The following is a 19,377-nucleotide window of genomic DNA, read 5'->3' as shown; positions in this document are numbered from 1 at the left end:
ATTCCTATAGCCTACTGACATTGTAGCTGTCATAACTTCATAGCACATGCATTGCTCATGTGTTTATGGCAATTCTGGTGAAATAAACTTATTGTGCTGATGGTTGTATAAAAGCATAGCACACAAAATTATGTATAGTATATAATATTTGATAATAATAATAAACAACCATGTTAGTAGTTAATGTATTTACTACAATACAATTTTAATTGTCATTTTACAGTATACTTTTTTACTTATAAAACATGTTTGATATAAAACAATATGCTGTGTTATACCAGCAGCAGTCTCTTACATCTCAGTTTACTGTGTTTCTTGATTGCATCATTTTTCTTGTCCTTGATTTGATCATATTGTTTTGTACACTAACATGCTGTACAGGCTTGTAGCCTAGGAGCAATAGGGTGTACCATATAGCCTAGGTGGATAGTAAGCTACACCGTCTAGGTTTGTCTAAGTGTACACTATGATGTTTGTACAATGATGAAATTGCCTAATGACACATTTCTCAGAAGGTATCCCCATTATTATGCAATGCATGATTGTAGTCTAGTGTATCTCTGTTTTTTCTTTTGTTGCTTGAGTTTTTGTTGTCATATATAAGAAATCATTGCTGACCCTAAGATCATGGATATTCATCTATGTTTTTAATAAGAATCTCATAGTTTCAGCCCTTGTATCCAGATCTATGATCCATTTTGAGTTGGTTTTTGCACATGTTTTGTGGCAATTTCATTCTTTATATGTGGATATACAAGTTTCTCAGCATAATTTATTGAAAGACTATTCTTTCCCTATTGAACTATGTTGGCATCCTAATTAAAAATCAATTTACTATAACTGTAAGGGTTTGTTTCTGAAGTTTGAATTATATTTCATTGATCTATATGTCTCTCCTATCCCAGCATCACACAATCCTGATTACTTAGTTTTATAGTAAATTGTGAAATTGGGATTGTGAACCAGTCAATTTTGTTTATTTTCATGATTGTTTTATATGTTCTGAATCCCTTGAATTTCCACATGAATTTAAGGATTGTCAATTTCTGCAAAAAAAAAAGCAACTGGTATTTTGATGAGAATTGCATTGAATCTGTACATCAGTTTGGGGAGTATTGAGACCTTAACAATGCTAAATCTTCCATTTTATGAACACAGGATATCTTTCCATTCATTAGGTCTTCAATTTCTTTTAACAATGTCTTGTAGTTTTCAGTGACAAGTCTTCTGCTTCTTTTCTATGATATTCCTTATTATTTTATTATTTTTATGTTATTTTAAATGCAGTTACTTTTACATTTCATATTTGGGTTGTTCATTACTAGTGTTTAGAAATACAAGTGACTGTTGTATATTGATCTTGTATTCCCTAAGCTTGATAAACTTGATAGCTCTAATAGTGTGTGGATTCTTTAGGGATTTCTCTACATATAAGATCATGTCATCTATGAATAGACATAATTTTAATTCCTCCTTTCCAACCTGAATGCATTTTATTTCTTTTTCTTGACTAATTACACTGACTGGAATCTCCAGTACATTGTTGAATAGAAGTGGTAAAAGTGGGCATCCTTTTCTTGCTCCTGATCTTGTAACAGGGTGTAGTCTGGGATGCCCCAGGGCTCCCCAAAGGAGGAATTTGTAATGGGGTCCAGAACTTGGGGTGTCCAGGAATATAGGATATCCCCATCCCCACAAGTCTGGCTGGGGGATGGGACACATGGAGGAGGGCTATTGAGAGTTATTTTGCATATCAATAACAACAGACTAGTCTTCACACCCCTATGCAAAAACAGTTATTTGAATATCAGTGGCAGGCTACCTAGGGAGATGGGCAGGGCTTTGATGCCTAATGTAACTGGGAGGCATCTCCCTCTAGTTACAGCACCTCAGTGAGAGCTTGGAGTGATTCACTCCACACTGCAGGGACCACATCTGCCCAGACTAACTATGGCAGCTAAGAAAGGCTGAAAATGTGGGAGTGCAAGCAGGTGTAGCTGATTGTGGGAGGAGTCAGAAATAGGGTTCCAGGCTGGGATTTAAACTAAAGGCAGGCTGCCATGTGGGATGAGAGACAATGGGAGACAATGAGAGAGACAATGAAGGACTAGGGGAAGAGACAACAAGAGACAATGAGGGGCTGAGGATAATGTGAGACCATGCGGGAAGAAAAGGGGTGAAAGGACTCTCACTGATGGGCCATGAGAAGGTGCCATGTGGTTTTGGATTAAGAACTGGAGATGGCTGTGACACAGCAGATGTTGCTGGAGACTGCGGGAGACCTACCCAGCCAAGCACAGATTACTGAGAGTAACTGGGAATCTAGCTGAGCTACCGACTTCTATTTCTTTTCTTGAGATATGGTACCCCTGACTGGTCTGACTGGTCTGACTGGTCTGACTGGGCAAAAGGGGAAAGGTAGGACTGTGTATGTGTGTTTGTGGGGCCACTAATCCAAAGTCCCTTTGGGATTTTACCGGCAACATTCCACCATTACTCTAAACCTGTATAACTTTTGAATAAATAGTTCCTTTCCTTTTTACCAAACTCTGGCATTGAGAGCCACAGTTCCCACCTGGTGGCTGGCAAGGTGAGCCTAGTACAGAAAGACTCTAGGGGAGGGGGTTTGTTTTGGTAACAGTATCTGGGCCCCTACATGAGTTCATTCAGTAACAATCTTACAGGGAAAGCATTAAGTCTTTCACCTTTAAATATGTTAGCCATTTTTTTTTCCCCAGAAAGCCTTTATCAGTTTAATGAAGTTGCCTTTTTTAAAAGATTTTATTTATTTATTTATTTTTAGAGAGGGAAGGGAAGGAGAGAGAGAGAGAGAGAAACATCAATGTGTGGTTGCTGGGGGTTATGGCCTGCAACCCAGGCATGTACCCTGGCTGGGAATCGAACCTGAGACACTTTGGTTCGCAGCTTGTGCTCAATCCACTGAGCTACGCCAGCCAGGGCAATGAAGTTTCCTTTGATTCCTAGTTTGTTTAGTGTTTTCACCTTGAAAGGGTATTTGATTTTGTGCAATGTTTGTTCTGCATCTAGTGATGATTGTGTGGTTTTCTTTCTTTATTCTCAGTACTATAGCATAGTACCATGATTGACTTTGTATGTTGAACCAACCTTATGCTCCTGGAATAAATCTTACTTGGTTATCATGTATAACACTTTAAATGTTGGATTCAATTTGCTAGTATTCTGTTGAGGATTTTGCATCTGTATTCATAAGAGAATCTGACTTGCAGTTTTCTCGTAATGTCTTATCTGATTTTGATATCAGGGTAATACAGGGCTCATATAATGAGTTGCAAAGTGTACTCATGCCTTCTGATTATTATTTCTTTTTGAAGAGTTTGGAAGATATTGGTGTTAATTCTTCTTTTTTTTTAAAGATTTTATTTATTTATCTTTAGAGAGGGAAGGGAAGGAAAGGGGAGAGAGAGAGAGAGAGAGAGAGAGAGAGAGAGAGAGAGAGAGAGAGAGAGAGAGAGAGAGAGAACATCAATGTGCGGTTGCTGGCGGCTGTGGCCTGCAACCCAGGCATGTACCCTGACTGGGAATCGAACCTGCGACACTTTGGTTCGCAGACCGCGCTCAATCCACTGAGCTATGCCAGCCAGGGCTTCTTCTTTTAATATACTTGGTAAAATTAACCAGTGAAGCCATCTGATACTGAGCTTTTATTTGCAGGATTTTTTTATTTTTTAATTTTTCAATTATAGTTGATACTCAATATTAAATTAGTTTCAGGTATATAACAAAGGAGTTAGACATTCATATAACTTGTTAAATGTTCCTCCCCAAAGGTCTAGTAATAAACCTGGCACCATGTGTAGTTACTACAATATTATTGACTATTTTCCTGATGATATACTTTACATTGCTGTGAAAATTTTGTAACTGCCAATTTGTACTTCTTTAATGTTTTCATGTTTTTCACCCAACCCTCCCAATCTCCTTCCCATCTGGCAACAATCAGTTTATTCACTGTATGAGTTTGTTTCTGTTCTGTTTGTTATGTGTTTTGTTTTGTTTTAGATTCCACATGTAAGTGAAATTATATGGTATTTGTCTTTCTCTCTCTGACTTATTTCACTTAACATAACATCCTCTAAGTTCATCCATAATGTCGCCAATGTTAAGATGTCATTCTTTTTATGGCAGAGTAATATTCCATTGTATATATGTACCACGCTCTCTTACTCTAGTTGTCTCTTGATGGACACTTGGTACCATACCTCAACTACTGTAAATAATATTGCAATAACAATAGGGATGTGTATATATATATATTTTTTCAGATTAATGTTTTGGATTTTGGCAGATAAATATCCAGAAGTGAGATTGTTTGGTCATATCATAGTTTTATTTTTAATGTTTTGAGGAACCTTCATACTGTCTACCATAGTGGCTGCACTACTTGGCTATTCCACCAACAGTACATGAGGGTTCCTTTTTCTCCACATCCTCACAAACACTTGTTGTTTGTTGGTTTACTGACAATAGCCATTCAGACAGGTGTGGGGTGATATCTCATTGTGCCTTTAACTTGCATTTATCTGGTGATTAGTGATATTGAGCACCTTTTCATATGTCTATTGGCCATCTGTTTATCTTCTTTGGATAATGTGTATTTAGTTCCTTTGCCAATTTTTTAATCAGATTGTGTGTCTTTTGGTGTTCAGCTGTATAAGTTCTTTATGTGTTTTGGATACTAACCCCTTATCAGGTGTTTCATTGGCAAATATCCTCTTGTATTCAGTAGGGTGGTTTTAGTTTTGATGATGGTTTTCCCATTTTGATGTAGTCCCATTTGTTTACTTTTTAAAATTCCCTTGCCCAAGGAAACATATCACAAAAACCATTACTAAGAGTGATGTCAAAGAGTTTACCACCTATGTTTTCCTCTAGGAGTTTTATGGTTTCAAATCTTACATTTAAGTTTTCAATCTATTTTGAGTTTGTTCTTGTATTTGGTATAGGAAAGAGGTCTTTTCATTTTTTGTGCTTATATCTGTTCATTTTTCTCAATACCATTTATTGAAGACACTGTCTTTGCACCATTGTATGTTCTTGCCTCCTCTGTCATAGATTCATTGACCACGTAGGTGTGGGTTATTTCTGGGCTCAATTCTGTTCCACTGATCTATGTGTCTGTTTTTATGCCAGTCCCATTGCTTTGATTGCTATACCCTTGTAGTATACTTTGATATGAGGTAGTGTGATACCTTCAACTTTGTTCTTCTTTCCAAGATTGCTTTTGTTGTTCAGGGTCTTTTGTGGATCCATATAAATTTTAGGATTATTTGTTCTAGTTCTGTGAAAAATGCTATTGCTGTTTTCATAGGGATTGCACTGAATCTTTAGATTGCATAGACCTCTTAAAGATGTAAATTCTTTTTATCCATGAGCATGCTACATACTTCCATTAATTGTATTTTCTTCAACTTCGATCTTCAATATCTTATAGTTTTCAGAGTTCAGATCTTTTACTTCCCTGGTTAAATTTATTCCTAGATTTTTTTTGTACAATTGTAAATGGAATCGTGTTCTTAATTTCTCTTTCTGATAGTTTGTTATTGGTGTATCAAATGCAACTAATTTCTGAAATGCATTTTGTATCTTGCTACTTTACTAAATTCATTTATCAGTTCTGGTAGTTTTTGGTGGCAATTTTAGGATTCTCTATATATAGTGTTATGTCATCTACAAGTAATGAAGTTTTACTTCTTCCTTTCCAGTTTGGATGCCCTTCCATTCTTCTTCTTGTCTGACTTCCAATGGCTCAGACTTCCAATACTATTCTGAATAAAAGTGGTGAAAGTGGACATCCTTGTCTTGTTTCTTATCTTAAGGAAAATGCTTTTAGCTTTGTACCATTGAGTACAATGTTTACTATGGGTTTGTCATATGTGGCTTTTATGTTAAGATATGTTCCCTCTGTTCCCATTTTGCTGAGAGCTTTTATGATAAATGGATGCTGGGTTTTGACAAATACTTTTTCTGCATCTATTGACATGATCATATGATTTTTACTCTTCATTTTGTTTTTGTGGTTTACTGCATAAATTGATTTATGGATGTTGAACCAATCTTGCATCCAGGAATAAAACCTACTTTCATGGTGTATGATCTTATAAATGTACTGCTGAATTTGGCTTACTAATATATTGTTGAGGATTTTTACATCTATGTTTATCAGGGACACTATGTATAATTCTCTCTGTCTCCCTCACTCTCTCTCTCTCTAATGTCTTAGTTGGGTTTTGCCATCAGAGTAGTGCTAGTCTCATATAATGAGCTTGGGAGCTTTCCTTCCTCTTCATTTTTTGGGAAACGTTTGAGAAGGATATATGTTAATTTTTCTTTACATAGTTGGTAAAATTCACCTTTGAAGACATCTGGTCAGGATTATTGTTTGTTGAGAGTTTTATTGTTGTTGTTGTTGTTGTTACTGACTCCATTTTATTAGTAGTCATCCCTCTGTTCAGTGTCTCTGTTTCTTCTTGATTCATTCCTGGAAGGTTATATGTATCTAGGAATTTATCCATTTCTTCCAGGTTGTCCTGTCTGTTGCCATAAAATTGTTCAGACTATTTCCTTTGTAGTTCTGTGGTATCAGTTATCAATCACTTCTCTTTCATTTCTGGTTTATTTATTTGGTCCCTCTTTTTCTCTTTAAGAGTGTGGTTATTCCAAAGAGGGAAAAGACCTGTATTCAGAAAACTACATAACACTCAGGAAAGAAATCAAGGAAGACACGAAAAAATGGAAACATATACCGTGTTCATGGATTGGAAGAATTAATATAATCAAAATGTCCATACTACCCAAAGAAATTTACACATTCAATGCAATTCCTATTAAAGTACCAATAGCATATTTCACAGACATAGAACAAACACTTCAAAAATTTATATGGAACTATAAAGGACCCCGAATAGCTGCTGCAACTTTGAGAAAGAAGAGTAAAGTAGGAGGGATCACAATACCCGACACTAAACTATACTACAAGGCCACTGTGATGAAAACAGCCTGGTACTGGCATAAAAACAGGCACATGGACCAATGGAACAGAACAGAGAGTCCAGAAATAAACCCAAGTCTCTATGGTCAATTAATATTAGACAAAGGAGGCAGCAACATAAAATGGAGTAAAAATAGCCTCTTCAACAAGTGGTGTTGGGAGAACTGGACAGCCACGTGCAAAAAAAATGAAACTTGAACACCAACTTACACCATATACAAAAATAAATTCAAGGTGGATAAAAGACTTAAATATAAAATGTGACACCATTAAAGTCCTAGAGGAGAACATAGGTAGGAAAATCTCAGATATTTCACGCAGAAACATTTTTACTGACTTCTCCCCTAGAGCAAGGGACATAAAGGAAAGAATAAACAAATGGTACCTCATCAAAATTAAAAGCTTCTGCACAGCTAAAGAAAACAGTATCAAAAGTAAAAGAGAACCAACTATATGGGAAAACATATTTGCCAATGATATCTCAGACAAGGGTTTAATCTCCAAAATACAGAAAGAACTTACACGACTGCACTCTAAGAAGACAAGGAATCCAATTAAAAAGTGGGCAAAGGACTTGAACAGACACTTCTCCAAGGAGGACATACAGAAAATCCAAAGACACATGAAACGATGTTGAATATCGCTAGCTATCAGAGAGATGCAAATGAAAACCACAATGAGATACCACTTCACAACAGTCAGAATGGCCACCATAAAGAAAGCAACAAACAACAAGTGTTGGAGAGGTTGTGGAGAAAAGGGGTCCCCAGTGCACTGTTGGTGGGACTGCAGACTGGTACAACCACTATGGAAAGCAGTATGGAACTTCCTCAGAAAACTAAACATGGATCTGCCTTTTGACCCTGCAATTCCATTGCTGGGACTATATCCTAAGAGTACTAAAACACCAATCCAAAAGAACCTATGCATCCCAATGTTTATAGCAGCACAATTTACAATAGCTAGATGCTGGAAGCAACCAAGATGCCCATCAGTAAATGAATGGATCAAAAGACTATGGTACATTTACACAATGGAATTCTATGCAGCAGAAAGAAAGAAGGAGCTCCTACCCTTTGCCACAGCTTGGATGGAGCTGGAAAGCATTATGCCAAGCAAAACAAGCCAGGCAGTGAAAGACAAATACCATATGATCTCACCTTTAACAGGAACCTAAACAACAAAACAAAGAAACAAGCAAAATACAACTAAAGACACTGAAATAGAGGACAGGCTGACAGTGACCACAGGGGGAGAGTAGAGGGAATTTCAGGGGACATTGGGAAGGGTTCACGGGAACAAACTTAAAGGACACATGGTCAAAAACTAGGGGGAGGGTGGTAATGGGAGGGAAGTGGGGGAGGGGGTGGGAGGGGGGCTGGACTGGGAGTAAAAAGGAGAAAACTGTATTTGAACAATGATTAAAATAAAATTAAAAAAAAGAGTGTGGTTATTATTTATCATTTCAAAGATAAACAATTTCCTATATTTTATACTATATTTCATTTATTTCTTCCAAGATCTTCCTTCTACCCACTTTAGGCTTTGTTCTTTATCTAGTTGCTTTAGGTGTAAGAATGGATTGCTGATTTGAGATTTTTCTTGTTTCTTAAGGTAGGCCTATATTCTATGAATTTCCCTTAGAACCGCTTTGGCTGTGTGTCATAGAATTGGGGTCATTCTGTTTTCATTTTCATTTGTTCAAGGTATATTTTGATTTCTTCCTTGATCTTGTCATTAACCCATTCATTGTTTAATAGTGTGTTATTTAGCCTCCACATGCTTGTGTGTTTTTAGCTTTTCTTCTTGTAATTGATTTCTAGTTTCATACTCTTGTGATTGGAGAAGAGCTTGATATGATTTCTGCCTTCTTAAATGTATTGAGACTTGTTTTGTGAACTAACATGTTGTCTATCCTGGAAATGTTTCCATGAGCATTTGAAAAGAATGTATATTCTGCTGCTTTTGGGTGTATTGTTCTAAAAATATAAATTAAATACATTCGGTCTAATGTGTGATTTAAGGCTGCTGTTTCCTTGTTGATTTTCAGTGTGGATCAGCTATTAATGTCAATGGGGTATTAAAAGACTCTACTATGGCTATATTACTGTTGACCTCTCCATTTATGTCAGTAGTTACTTGTTTTATATATCTAGGTGCTCCTATGTTGTTTTGAAAATGTTTACAAGTATTATATTCTCTTGTTAGATTTATCCCTTTATCATTATGAAATTCCTTCTTTGTCTCTTGTTATACCCTTTGTTTCAAAGTCTACTTTGTCTGATATGAATATTGCTACCCCAGCTTTTTTTCATTTGCATGAAATATCTTTTTCTATTCATTTACTATTAGGCTTTGTGTGTCAGTCTGAAGTGCAGCGTATTATGGCTTCTTATCCATTCAGCTCTATGTCTTTTGATCAGAGCATTCAATACCGTTACTTAAGTAATTATTGATAAATATATAGTGATTACCATATTCTTATTTATATTTTGATTGTTTTTTTTCTTCTCTCTAAACAAGTTCCTTTAACATTTCTTATAATACTGGCTTAGTGTCAATGAACTCCTTTAGCTTCTTCTTGTCTGGGAAGCTCTTTATCTCTCCTTCAATTTTAAATGATAGCCTTGCTGGGTAGAGTAATCTTGGTTGTGGGTTGTTGCTTTTCTTCACTTTGAATATTTCATGCCAAAACCTTCTGGCTTATAAAGTTTCTATTGAGATTTCCCTGACAATCTGATGGGAGCTCCCTGTAGATAATTAACTGCTTTTCTCTTGCTGCTTTTAATATTAGATATCCTCATTTAAAAAAATTCTTTTTTTCTTTTTGCTGTTCTGATTGGTCTTTCTCCACTACCTTATTGCTGATTTGATCCTCTGCTTCACCTAATTTGTTATTGATTCCTTCTACTGTTATTGATTCCCTCTTCATTTCAGTTATTGTATTCTTCATTTCTAACTGGCTCTTTTTAATGATTTTATATCTCAAGTTTTATGTTTCCTATCTCTTTGTAGAAGTTTTCACTGAGAGCATTTAGTATCCTTATAACCAGTGTTTTGAACTCTGCATCTGGTAGATTTCTTGTCTCCATTTTCTTTAGCTCTTTTACTGGAATTTTGTTCTGTTTTCATTTGGGCCATGTTTCTTTGTCTCCTCATTTTGGTGGCCTCTCTGTATTTGTTTCTATGCATTAGGTAGATCTGCTACATCTTCTGGTCTTGGTAGAGTGACCTTATGTATAGGGTTTCCTGTGGGGGCCAGTGGTACAGTCTTCCTGGTCACCTGAGCTAGGTGCTCCTGGTGTATCCCTTGTGTGGGTTGTGTGTGCCCTTCTTTTGTAGTTAAGCCTTGATTGCTCTTTGGCACATCAGTGGGAGGGATTGCCCCTCAGGCTGATCGGTTGTGAGGACTGACCTTGATCTGTTGTGTGGGGTCTGATCACATGGAGCAGAATTCACTCTAATGGAGTCTGGTGCTTGCCAAGTTCCCCTTTGGGTGTATCATTTGTGGAGCTAATTAGCTTGTGCTGTGTGTTCTAAATCCAGCCACAAGTTATGTTGGTTCTAGACCCTTTTTATAGGGGCTCTCACATGTGCCCAGACCAGCTACTGCCTGTACCTGGCACAGGGCCACCTGGTAGGAGCCACAAGGTAGTCTTTGGATGGTAGCTGCCTGTATTTTGCTTAGAGGTGCCTGGGAAAGGCTATGGTAACTGAGGTTGGCTGCCTCAGGTGCTAGGATTAGAGCCACTTATCAAGAGCAATGGGGCATGCCAGGGACAGCCACTGCTTATTTCAGGTTTTTGGACCTTTGAGATATTTTAGGAAAGTTTGCAGCATAGGCCAAGGCCAATGGCTTTTAAGGAATAGCAACTAAAAGAGGCAGATGCCCCAGTTGGGTTGCTGGGGTCTCAGGGAATAACAAGGGTGGAGTAGTGATGTGAGGCAGGTTGATGGAGACTCAGATTTTGCATCAGCCTGCACTTTTAGGATGGTGGGGGTGGGGTTAGGTCTCAACAAGGTGTAACAGTGCCTGCCAGCACTTGCCAGCTGTGAAGGTGGGAGGAGGGCTCAACAAAGTAACAATGGCACCTGCCAACACTGACCTGCCCCTCCAGCCCTTACCCTGAAGCCAGACAATTCAGTTCTTCCCCATGTGTCCCTGGTGCTTTTCTAGCTGCTGTCCCTTCACTGGAGCTTAGGGCCAGGGTTTGTGAGTGAGTGAGTCTGTGCTTGGGCCTTTTAATAGGATTCCTGGGTCTACAGAAGCCCTCTGTCTCACCCAGAAAGAGTCCCCACTGATTCAGTCACATGTTGTGGAAAATGTTCTTCTTGCATGGGACTGGGGCCCTCTAGTTCCTCACTGATTACCTTTCAGCCGACATATCCCTCCCAATTCTGAACTTCCACAGGTGGTTGTTGGATCAGACCATTTCATGCCTCTCCCTGCCTATCCTACTAGTCTCAACAGGGCTTCCTTTAAAAAATTACTAATTAAATCTCTTTACTTGTTATACTGAAATTTGTATTTCTTCTTGAGTCAATTTTAGGCATTTGTGTTTTTCTAGGAATTTTCCATTTCATACATGAATTTTCTATTTTATGTACTCTTACACAGTTGTTCATATTATACTGTTATAATCCTTTATTTCTTTAAGGTTTAGTACTAATATACCTTTTTCCATTTCTGCTTTTAGTAATTTGAGTCTTCATTTTTTTCTTCATAGCCAGGCAGGTTAAAAATTTGCCAATTTTGGTGATTTTGTAAAGATTATGTTGTACTTCATGAGTTTATTAATAAGTATAATCATATTTAAGAAAAATATGATCAAGAAGGTCCTGAACCTTTCCTTACCTGTATTGATTATACTACCAGGAATATACTTATATTAATTAAATACGTTTAAAAAGATATCCCCCAAAACACATTTTGAGTGAATAATAAATTTGGCAAGCTGTGTTTTTGATAGTTTTAGGAAGATTAAAGAATTCAGCACTGAGACAGACAGATACTATTTCTGCCCTCAGGGGCATCCAGTCTGGGGCAGCTAAAGCTGTATTTACCATGAGGAAGCATGTACACTGCTAAGGGAACTATAGGCTGCCGTAGTTCATTGTGGTCAATAGGAGAGCCTGCAATCTGGTTGTGCCACATCCACCACTGCCCAGCCCTCTCTGGACAGACTAGTAGCTTCTTGAGCCCCTCAGGGCTCCTCAGTCATGGGGCTGGCAGGAGCAGGCCATGAGATGAGGGCAGATTGAGGAGGGTGAGGTTGGGTAAGGGCAGGCCTTTCCCAGAGTGCTGTGGCCTGGGTACCACCTTTCCTCTCATCCTTTCCCACCTGGCATTCTCCAACTCTAGATGGCAGGACATAGGAGCAGGAGTGACACCAAGCATAGATTAAGGGCCCTGTCAGTATTTCCCCACACTCCACCACTGCCCACCCCCCCCAATCTTGAGGCAGGTGGGATAGCAGGGAAACTGATTCTCAGAGATGGATTACCTCTGCCCTAGGTGAGTTGCTCAAGCCCCCTACCCCAATGCCAAAGCCAGTTTGTCTGCTGGAGTGATAACGCCTCTCTCTTTATGCTCCCCAGATTCCGAAAACAGGGTCCTAGGTTCTGGCTGGCTTGGTGAGAAGAGGAGGAGTCCCCTGCAGATGCTCTATGACCTGGATCAGGTAGGTGGACCCTCCCACACCTTCTGCCTCCAAACATGGGAACCTGAGAGCCCCAGTGTAGACTGGCTGTCCTGAGACTGGAACCCACATGGGCACAGAGACTCATCCTCTGCAAATCCAGGCTCTGTTCAGAAACTAGAATGCCTGGGGATGTAACAAGGAAAAATCTCAGGGGCAAGCTGAGAGAGCTGGTATCTCCACCCACTCCCAACCCCATCCATCATCCTCTCAACAATAGACTGGGCCCAGCCTGTGCCAGTTCTATGTACTATGGATATGAAAGAGAGTAAAACACACACTCAGCCTGCACTCAGAAAGTTAACAGTCTAGTGGGTAGACAGTAATTAAATTTAGTACCAGCTGCAAGAGAGAAACATGAAGGAGCCCCTGCCTCACTTGTTCTTAGGTAATGGACCAGGCAGCTTGCTGGTCTATGAACATCTCTTCTGTTTTGGCACCCTAGGACCACACACTACCCTAAATACACACATAGTTGTACCCCATTGAGAGCCATACCCCTGGCTCACATATAGCCAAACAGCCACACTCAGGGGCACCCATTCAGGCAGCATGTGTTGAGTACCTACTGTATGCAAACTGTGCTCAGGAACCTATGGATCCAGCCACAGCCAGGTTGGCTGGTTTCCTGACCTTGTGCAGCTGACAGTCCAGTCCAGGGTAGGAAGACATTAACTGATCACCACCTCCACTAACTTGTGATTGATTTATGTCTAAAGGGAAAATATAAGGTACAATGAGAGCTCTACCAGGAGATTCCTAGTTTAGACCCTCTCTGAGAAAGGGACATTGCAGCTGAGACCTGCAGAGGATGAGTTAAGAAGCAAACAGTAGGGCCCAAATAGCTGGAAATGAACAAAAGACAGAAGAAGGTATACAAGGTGAGCCAGGGGTGGGCAGTGGCCTCGTGTGGCCTGGTAAGTGAGGCAAAGACTATATGGAGCCATGGAGGATTTTAAGCCAGAGAGAATAATCAGACTGTGTCTGGGAAAGTGCTACTTACTGAATTACCAAGGACTGAGCCAAAGGGGCAAGTGGAACTCATCTGTCATGTCCTTGCATTTCAGGTGGGTAGGCCTTTGTTCAGAGAGGGTAACTGGCTTGCCCTGGGCCACACAGAAAGCTGAGGGCAGGCCAGGCTGTCATCAGGCCCTTGGTTCTACTAGCTGCACAGACTTTGAGGGACAGATAGGGATGGCTCAGCCCCCTCACAGTCTGAGGACCCAATGACCTTGGGGTGTCAAGGCCCTGGAACCATATCACCTTGCAGTTGGAGAAATAATAGTAATGAAAACAATCTGGCCAAAAGTGCTAGCTGTGTACCAGGCTCTTTAGTTCTGTGAAATTGCTTAGTCCGCTCAGCTACCCTGTAAGGTGGGGCTGTTGTTATCCATGTTCACAGATAAGGAAACTGAAGCACAGGGAGGCTAAAGACCTTGAGAATATCACAGAAGTCATAGGGACTAGAGCCAGGCTAAGATCCAAGCAGCTGAGTATAGCTGGGCTGGGAGGGATGAGGGTGTTGCAGCTCGATGCAGCTCCAGACCAGCAGGCACAGCTGACTTTTGAGTCCCAAGGGAACCAAGCTGGAGCTTCCCTACCAGAGAGCTGTAGACCACTAATTTCCTCTAAGCCTCAGTGTTCTAACCTTTAAAAAGGAGATAGCATTGATTATCTAGGTATTCATGGGGCTGCAAACAATAGAAAAGCCGATTGAGACTACATTAAGCCACTAGAATAGTCAATGTGTGCTCCCTGTGATACTCAGAGACCGGCATTCCCATGGAATGGGAGTGGACAGCAGCAACACTCTGCCCACTCACATCATGTGGATGTTGGCTCCTGCGACAGCCTTATTGCCTTATGGCTGTATGATGAATGCCGGGGCCCTGACATCTCCTCACAGGAGAACATACTAAGCAGGGTAGAGGTGAAACAAAAGGTTTTCTTCCTTCAGGAGCTCTCACTTTTTCTCCTGAAGGAAAGTCTTCTCTGGGAGCCATCCAGCAGATTTCCCTTTACATCTCCTTGGCCAGAAACAGGCCACATGCCCACCTCTGAACCCATCACTTTAATGAAGGTGTGACTGTTTCTTCCTCAGGTTGGCTACATGGCCTAACATAGTTGAGGTTTTCTGGCAAGGAAGGAAGGAAACTGACAAATAAGTGGATGGCCAACATTCCCTGCCACAAGGAACATGTTGGGTTGTCTGGAAGCTGAACGTAGAGCTTGGCTGTGGGGCCCCTGGTTACAGTCCTCTCTTGGCACTCACATGGAGCCAGGTTTCTGAGGTCAATCCTGTGAGTCAGTGCCTTGCAGGGTGGGAATGCAATCCTCTAAGTGCTCTCAGGACCCCCTACAGCCATGTCTGAACTTGGCAACCACCCCCACAGTAATATTTTTGAAAAAGTAATTAAGCACTGTAGAGCATTTTACACTCCCAAAGAGTTTACAGTGAAGAGCACCTCTCCTTCTCACAATGGCCTCCCATTACTCCTGAAATCAACCAGTTCCCTGTGAGGATATTGAATGCTCTATCATGTGCTTATGTTAATTTTTCAAAATCTCACCTCCATGTACATATGTTGTTGTTCTCTCAATTTTAACTTTTCATTTTGAAAAATTCAAACATATGCATAAGTAGAGAGAATAGTATGGTGAACACCCACATTCCCATCACCCACTCTGAACAATGATTAATTTTTATTCATTCTTGTTTCATACTGACCCCTCAACTTTTACCTGTTTTCTTTGAAGCAAATCCCAGCCTTGTTGACCCTGTGATTATTTTAGCATATATCTAAAAGAGAGACTACCCACAATTCATCCTTTTTGAAACTTTTTTTTTTAGAATTTATTTATTTATTTTTAGAGAGAGGGGAAGGGAGAGAGAAAGAAACATCAATGTGTGGTTGCCTCTCTCATGCCCCTTACTGGAGACCTGGCCCACAATTCAGACATATGTCCTGACTGGGAATCGAACCAGCAACCCTTTGCTTCACAGACCCACACTCAATCCACTGAGCTACACCACCCAGGGCCTGAAACATGATTTTTAATTTCCTTCTCTACCCTTTAAAATTTTTTAATTGATTTTAGAGAGAAGGGAAGAAAGGCAGACAGAGAGAGAGAAACACTGATTTGTTGTTCCATTTATGCATTGGTTCATTCTTGTCCTTACTGGGGATCTCACCAACAACCCTGGCATATTGGGATGACAGTCTAACCAACTGAGCTACCTGGCCAGGGCTCCTTTACTACCTTTCCAAAACCCAACTGTGTCATGCTAAGTTCTGTTCTTTCTTTAATTTTTTGCACTTAAAGTATCTTGGATGTCTGCAGGATATTTTTAAAGGCATATGTACATATGCCCACACATGCAGTCTATTCTCCATCCTCTATCCCCACCCAACAATGTCAGATATTCTCATGCGGGCACAGAGTGTATAGTGTCCTGCTATTTCAGATGCTGCTTTGGTATCCTCTGAAATGGAAACATTCTGAAGGCTTTTTGTTAATTGAGATATAATTCACATACCACAGAGTTCATTCTTCTGAAGTGTACAATTCAGTGGTTTTAGTATAGTTACAAGGAAGCACAACCGTCACCACTATCTAATTTCAGAACATTTTCATCACTCCAAAAAGAAACCCAGTACGTATTAGCAGTCATTCCCCATTTTCTCCACTCCCAGCCCCTGACAACCACCAATTTACTTTCTGTCTCAATGGATCTATTCTGGACATTTTTTGTAAATGGAATCATATATGTGGCCTTCTATGTCTGGCTTCTTTTACTTAGTGTGCATAATGTTTTCCAGGTTCATCCATGTTTTAGAATGTATCAGAACTTCATTCCTTTTTATTGTATGGATAGACACATATATACTATTTATCTACTCACCAGTTGATGGACATTTGGGTTGTTTCCACTCATTGGCTATTATGGATAACACTGCTATAAACATTTGTGCACAAGCTTTTGTGTAACTTATGTTTTCAGTTACTTTAGGTATGTACCTAGAAGTGGAATTGCTGGATCATGTGTTTTACTTTTTTTGAGGAGCTGACAAGTGGCTTTCCACAACATCTATACCATTTTACTTTCTCACTAGCAATGAATGAAGTTCCACTTTCCCACATCCTCACCAATATTTATTGTCTTATTACCTAAAGGTTTTTAAAGCAATTGTTAGAAATCAAAAACACTTTTTTCTAAGAACTCAGATAAGAAAAAAACACCAAAGAGAGGGGCAGGGGGTTTGGAGTGTTACTATTGGAGGTGAAAACCCTGTTGAGGGCAGAAAAAACTTGAGGAAAGGAAGGGGGGAATCCCTGGAGGTACTGCCCTGTGTGTTGGTATGGCTGTGGAGGGATAGGAAGGGCTGGGCCCAAGTGACCTCCTTATAGTACCCAGTTCACAGAGTTGTAAAGGCCATAGTGAGGTGCCTGGTACACAGTAAGTACAAGATAAATGCTGGATTTTATTATTTCACAGAGGAGTAACACACTTAGAGAGAGCAGGCTTCCTGCCCAAACACTGATGGAATTTGTTGCGGGGGTGGGGGGGGGGTCAGGGTGGGGAGAGGACTTGGTGGGATAAAGAAATCAAGACCCAAAGGAACATGCCAATTCATAAATATAGAATTAACTAATTTTATTATTAAACAAAAATATCCCAATGGCTTGTAAGTAGCTGCATCTTCAACTCTATATGGAATTAAAGCCACCATTCTTAGACACTATACTACTTCTAGTAAACAGTAGATACTCAGTTTGCACTCTCGGTGGGTACTTTGAAGTCATACCTCTTTATCAGGCTTACTCTGACCATTTCATATTTGTTATCAGGATCTCCTCAGACCTGATGTCCAAGTGACTAGTCACATCGTTTCACATACCTGTGCAAAGTTAGATTCATTCCCCCAAAATCCAGGTCCTGGACAAATGCCTGAGCCCCTAATCATATACAGTGATCAGTGGCAGCGCTGGGATCCCAGTCCAGGACATCTATCTGCTGCCTGGCTCCGGCTAACACATGTCACTGGGCGGCAGCCCTGACCCCGACCCCTGTCGTCCACAGGGTCCAAGCTCAGCCCTGGCTGAGGTGCATCGGGAGCGGCGCAGTCTGCTGCGTCGCGCCTGCAGCCGCCACACACGCAGGCAGCGTTTGCTGCAGCCCGAGGACCTACGCCATGTGCTGGTAGACGACGCACATGGTCTCCTTTACTGCTACGTGCCTAAGGTGGCCTGCACCAACTGGAAGCGTGTCATGCTGGCACTGAGCAGCCCCAGGGGCCAGGACCCCCAAGCCATCCCAGCACAGGAGGCGCATGCACCAGGCCGCCTGCTGTCTCTTGCTGACTTCGGCCCCAACGAGATCAACCGGCGCCTGCGCAACTATTTGGCCTTCCTCTTTGTGCGGGAGCCCTTTGAGCGCCTAGCCTCCGCCTACTACAACAAGTTCGCGCAGCCCTATAGCGCTGCCTTCCAGCGGCATTACGGCACTCGCATTGTGCGGCGCCTTCGGCCCCACCCACAGCCGGATTCGCTGGCCCGTGGCCATGACGTGCGCTTTGCTGAGTTCCTGGCCTACTTGTTGGACCCACGCACGCGCCGTGATGAACCTTTCAATGAGCACTGGGAGCGCGTCCACGCGCTCTGCCACCCGTGTCGCCTGCGCTACGATGTTGTGGGCAAGTTCGAGACCCTAGCAGAGGATGCGGCCTTTGTGCTGGGCCTGGTGGGCATACCTGACCTGCGCTTCCCTGCACCACCATCCCGTGCCAAGGCAGCCACCATGCATGACCAGGCAATTCGCCTCTTCCAGGACATCAGCCCCTTCTACCAGCGACGCCTCTTTGATCTCTACAAGATGGACTTTCTGCTCTTCAACTACTCTGCACCCTCCTACCTACGGCTACACTAGCCTTCAGTGCCCCTGCAGGGCCTGGTACACTGCGAAGGCTCCGAGGTCAGGGCTGGGGGTTGGGCATCGGGAATGTGAGTTTCTGATGGGTCTAGGGTACCCCACTGTCACAACCACTGCATTGGGCTGGCATCACACCTGGCCGGGTTTGGGTGCAGTGTACCTTGGGTGCTGTACAACTGTGTGCTTGCCACCTGTTCTGCCCATTGCTTGATGCTTGCTTCCTCTAACTGCTGTAGCTTGCCGATGTTTCCCTAGGATCCTTGGGTAGGTGAGGACTAGATGATAGCGTTTTAAGTTGCAAAGAGGCCTTTTTTTTTTTTTTTTGGTCAGCTCTCTCCCTGAACCTGCCCATGGTGCAACAGAGCAGAATGCTGGCTCAAGGCAGCCTGTGGCCCATCCCAGTACCCTCCCCACCTCACCCACCCTGTTAAGGACAGCTCTGGCCAAGGAGAGAAGCCCTTCCCTGCAGGGACTCAGGCTGGGGCCATCCTTACCCATGGGCATGGCACAGATCCAGCTGTAAGGTGCCTTCACTCTGCTAATCACAGAGGGGGGCCACCTTTCCTCTTGCTGGCTTGGTCCTGGCCAGATGCTAGGTGGTCTCTGTGTGCCCACAGAGCCCAGGATGCAATATTATGGCAGGTTTTGTAGAACTCTGATGAACGGGGGAGCTCATATACCAATAATTGAAATAAATGTTTTGTTCCTTTCTGACA

At 41.5% G+C, this 19,377-nt stretch overlaps 1 protein-coding gene across 4 annotated transcripts in view; it reads left to right on the top strand.

The window, feature by feature from the left end:
- The window catches only part of CHST13 (carbohydrate sulfotransferase 13), a 39,042-nt gene extending 19,665 nt beyond the window's left edge, over positions 1-19,377 (top strand). For 2 of the 4 annotated variants that reach the window (XM_045849650.1, XM_045849651.1), the window contains 2 exons: positions 12,629-12,711; positions 17,785-19,377. In XM_045849650.1, the coding sequence (XP_045705606.1) occupies positions 12,698-12,711; positions 17,785-18,658 (888 nt within the window). In that variant the 5' untranslated portion in view covers positions 12,629-12,697 and the 3' untranslated portion in view covers positions 18,659-19,377. The remainder of the gene's footprint in view (positions 1-12,628; positions 12,712-17,784) is intronic. The other 2 variants (XM_045849648.1, XM_045849649.1) reach the window with 1 other exon arrangement.

The sequence above is a fragment of the Phyllostomus hastatus genome, unplaced genomic scaffold (genome assembly GCF_019186645.2).
Source record: "Phyllostomus hastatus isolate PE091 unplaced genomic scaffold, TTU_PhHast_1.1 phas_contig_80, whole genome shotgun sequence".
NCBI classification, from domain to species: domain Eukaryota; kingdom Metazoa; phylum Chordata; class Mammalia; order Chiroptera; family Phyllostomidae; genus Phyllostomus; species Phyllostomus hastatus.
The sequence above is the reverse complement of the archived record's forward strand: the minus strand, read 5'-3'. Positions and strand labels throughout refer to the sequence as shown.